This window comes from Alligator sinensis, unplaced genomic scaffold (genome assembly GCF_000455745.1).
Source record: "Alligator sinensis unplaced genomic scaffold, ASM45574v1 scaffold638_1, whole genome shotgun sequence".
Classification (NCBI taxonomy): Eukaryota; Metazoa; Chordata; order Crocodylia; family Alligatoridae; genus Alligator; species Alligator sinensis.
In genome coordinates, this window is record NW_005843531.1 from 68,325 (window position 1) to 72,392 (window position 4,068).

A 4,068-nucleotide genomic window follows, 5' to 3' on the forward strand; every position below is an offset into this window, starting at 1 on the left:
TCACAGATCCAGAGCTCCTCCTGTCCTTGCTGGATGCGGCTGATTAAGTCAGGTGTGGGACCTCGATATCCTGTTTGGGATAGTGGTTAAAGAGGGTTCGTGAATGGGTACTGGATACAGAATAAGAAACTGGGATTTGGGGAATGGATCCAGTTAACACAATGATTCTACTGGGACCTTGCGGAACAAGGGAAGGTGGACGTTTAGGATGAAAGAAAGGGAGAGCACTGCAGGGAGAGGCCTTTGACAGATGATGGCCTTTGTCACTCAAATGGTAGGGAATGGTCATAGGAAACAAAACACCAACTGCTCTGAGATATAAAACGGGTATGTGACCGACAGTTCCCAGGGAAGGGAGTGGATGTGCAGTGACCTGTGATGTGATAGAGAGCAGAAAGATGAAGCTCTCACTATTTACAAGGCACCAAAACAAAGCGAGGTTGGACACACTGGTGGCTGGATAACATCTGTCTTATCAGTGTCATTCCAGGCAAAGTAATGGGGGTAAGTTTCTTCTCTGGTTTCAAACGAGGCCTGGCAGCAGGGAACAGAATCCAGGACAGATGGCCAACCATGACGCTTCTCTCTAGGAGAGGGCCATTCCCCAACAGGGCGGAGGAAGGGAAGATGTTATAAGAACTGCAGTGGCAATGAAAGCAATCATCCCATCCAGTGGGAGGATCATCCCAGAAGGGAGATGAGCACACAGACGGGCAAATTCTGCAGGGTTCGAAATAAAGGTCCCAGGAGTCCTGGATACGAACAACAGAAGGCAGAAGGAGACACCTTTTATAGCATGTGAAAGCCCTAATGTAAGAATGGTCGACGTGGTCTTTGCAGAGCTAAAAAATGCTATAGAGCCCTTCCCTAAGGAAGTCTTTAGGGGAACTGGAGGAATAGAAAGTGCTAGAAAAGCAAGGTCACCCTATAGAAGGTAAGCCTCTCAGCCCTGCCCATAAGCCAGAACAACCCTTGTATCAGAGAACCCCTGGAAATGACAATGGATCCTCACCAGCCCTGCACCAGGCCCACCCCATCTATCTCTGCAACAGGCAGAGAGATTCCAGGAGGAGGCTAAGACAACTCCCGAGAATGGCAGAGCATTCTTCAGAACTTGAGAGCAGTTCTTCAAATAAACACAGCCAAGCTAGAACCTGCAGCCTGTGGAGATGACTTTAGTAAGGAACATGGGCAGGTTTCCAGGGACCTCGAGATAGAAGTACTCGGATTTCATCGTGCATGCACATGTCACTGGAGATGCGTCGAGGATATTTAAATCCCCGGGTTGGTAGCAGTAGAGGCTGATATGCCTTTTACTACCTTCTGCTAGATCGTAACCAAAGGAGAAAAGGGATTTAGACAGCACTGACTGAGCATGCTCAGAGTGTTAGGCATGTGGGACAGGACTCACTCCGCAGGTCAGGGAGGAAATCATAGAAATTAAGGGCTGGAAGGGACCTCAAAAGATCGAGTCCAATCCCCCTGCTCTGAGCAAGAATACTGCTGAGGTCAAATGACCCCAGCAAGGCGTCTGTCCAGCCTGAGATTTCACGACTTCCAAGGCTGGGGACTGTACCCCGCCCTTGGGAAGTCTAGTCCAGATTCTGGTGAGCCTTACTGTAAATAAGTTCTTCCTTACATCCAGTCTGAAACCAGACTGGGAAACATCCTCAAACAGTTTATGGCCATTACTCCTTGTCCTCCCTTGGGGCGCCCTAGTGAAGAGTTTCTCTCCCAGCTCCCAATATTCACCCCTTACATACTTACAGATGCTCACCAAGTCCCCCCTCAGTCTTCTCTTTCCCAGGCTGGAAAGTCCCAGATCCCTCAGTCTTTCCTCATACGGTTTGTCCTCCAGGCCCTTAATCATTCTTGTGGCCCTTCTCTAGGCCCTTTCAAGATTCTCCATGTCTTTTTGAAGTGCGGCACCCAGAACCGGATGCAGTACTCCAGCTGGGCTCTCACCAGTGCCGAGTAGAGAGGAACCATCAACTCCTTAGCCCTGTTTGCGAGACATCAGCTAATGTGCTAATCTCAGTATGTTATTAGCTCTGTTGACTACAGCATCGCACCAGTGGCACAAGCATTCCCCGAGGAACAGCTGGAAGTGAATATTTCTGCCCAATGAATTGGAGATGACACAACCACACTGAGAAGAGAAAGGGAGATCCTGTTGCCAAGACATGGTTGGATATGGAAGCACCGGGGTGCCAAGAATGGGAAAAACTCAGGTGAAGGTAGCTGGATCATGGAACAGGAGATGTCAGGATGAAACACAAGAGAGGCCTGATCAAACATGGAGCCATGGGGAGGATGGGCATTTCAACCCAGAGGGAAAAGCTTGCAAGGTTGAGAGTGCAAAGAAGCAGGGAGAAGACGATAAGCATCAGCGCTCACATGGCTGCAGCGAGAAGGAGGAAACAGCTTTACCCAGGAAAACGAGGGCTCGGCAGTTGCTCAGCATCTGGTCCCGGTAAAGCCCCTTCTGTGCATCCTCCAGCAGCTCCCACTCCTCCCGCGTGAAGTACACAGCCACATCATCAAAGGCTTCCCAGAGCTGAGGGCACAAGCGTTAACCCATTAGTGTCTCCTGTTCCAGCTGCCTCCAGCCCCCACTGCCCTCTCCAGGATCCCTCTGTGCGACAGCTCTCTGCAGGCTGGGCCATAACACAAGAAGTGCAAAATGCCCCACTTTTCACTGCCACGGGATGTGGGTGAAGCTGTGGATGTAGAGGGCCACATGTCTGCCCTGGCCCAGCTCATCACGTTCCATGTTTTCAGCTGTTTGAGGCAGCACCTTTAGAGGCAGGGGCCTGGCTCCACAACTGTGGCCAGGCCTTCCTGTGCCAGCACCCCTTGTTCTCGCAGCCCCCATCACCAGACACTTGTTGCTCCTCAGCTCTCTCTGCTACCCAAACTTTTGACAGTGCCCCAGCTCCTCCTGGGCACAGTCCCAGTGTACCCCCACCCCCAGCTGGAGCTCCTCCCAGGCACGGCCCCAGCTGCTCTTCCTGTCACCTCCACCCCCAACTGGAGCTGGTGCCCTGCTCACCTCCATGCTCTCCCCCTGCCTTGCCGGCCTGTCCTGCCCCTTCTGCAGCTGGTCCTGCTCAGGGCTCAGGGCACCTGTCGGCAGCTCCATGTTTGCAGGCCTTTCTTCAGGAGACTGCTGATGAGCTCTGCTCTGGGCCCCTGCACCTGCGGGGGAAAGAGAAGGCACAGGTCAGGCCTGGTGCTGCTGGCAGGGGAAAGCCCTGCTCCTCTCCCGCACTGGCCAGTGACTGGCAGTTGAAAGCTTCAGTGTGGACAGGGGGGGAAATGAAGGAGAGCCACTCCAACACTCAGACTGACACCCTGGCCAGCACACAGTCTCACCTGATTGAAGGCTGGGGAGGGTCTCCTCTCTGGGGCCATGAGGTGGCTGGACCTGAACCCCTGGACTGTTGCTCTGTGCTGCCCCCTCCAGAGACACGCCCTCAGGTTGCGGCTGTGGTTGCTCTGGCCAGGAGTCACCAGACTCCTGCAGTGCCCCGTTGGGCTGCATCCTGTCTGAGGTCCCCTCGTCCACCTTCACCCTCACCGTGTTCTGGGGACGAGAGGGACGTGTCATTGGGGAGCTGGGACTAGGAGACAGGGCGGCAGGGAACATCTGCCAGGCTCACAGACTTGGGAGCAGCAGCAGCAATGATTCTGGTGAAATGTGAGCACGTGGAGTTTCTCAGCCTCCGCCGGCCCAGGCTGAAACCCCGCGGCCAGGGTCACCGCCTTGGCACACGTCTGCACCCTGCGCCCCCACCCCGCGTCCCTTGGGGCAGCACGGCCAGGACCCGCTCCAGCACCACCAGCTCCACCCCGTGCCCCTGCTGCGGCGATGGCAGAGCTCCGAGGTGGCTGCAGACCTCGCGTGGGCCCTCAGCCTCCTGGCAGCGCAGGCCTCAGCACCACGTCCTGGCCGGGGGAGCTCATTCCCTGGTGCGGTGCGCGAGGGCCCCGCGGGGGCTGCTTCACCTCCTGCCCCCGGGCCCCGCCGTGCTGGACCAGCTCCTCCTGCAGCTGCTGCTCCCCCTG

General features: G+C 55.3%; 2 protein-coding genes across 5 annotated transcripts in view; both read right to left on the minus strand.

The window, feature by feature from the left end:
• Nucleotides 1–4,062, minus strand: part of LOC112548795 (zinc finger protein 382-like) — a 4,428-nt gene extending 366 nt beyond the window's left edge. The window contains exons 1-5 of the mRNA XM_025195493.1: nt 4,009–4,062; nt 3,376–3,586; nt 3,053–3,198; nt 2,431–2,557; nt 5–70 (exon numbers count right to left, since the gene is read on the minus strand). Of these exons, the coding sequence (XP_025051278.1) occupies nt 5–70; nt 2,431–2,557; nt 3,053–3,198; nt 3,376–3,544 (508 nt within the window). The 5' untranslated portion in view covers nt 3,545–3,586; nt 4,009–4,062. The remainder of the gene's footprint in view (nt 1–4; nt 71–2,430; nt 2,558–3,052; nt 3,199–3,375; nt 3,587–4,008) is intronic.
• The window catches only part of LOC102369020 (zinc finger protein 239-like), a 92,243-nt gene that overhangs the window by 65,008 nt on the left and 23,167 nt on the right, over nt 1–4,068 (minus strand). The window lies entirely within an intron of this gene.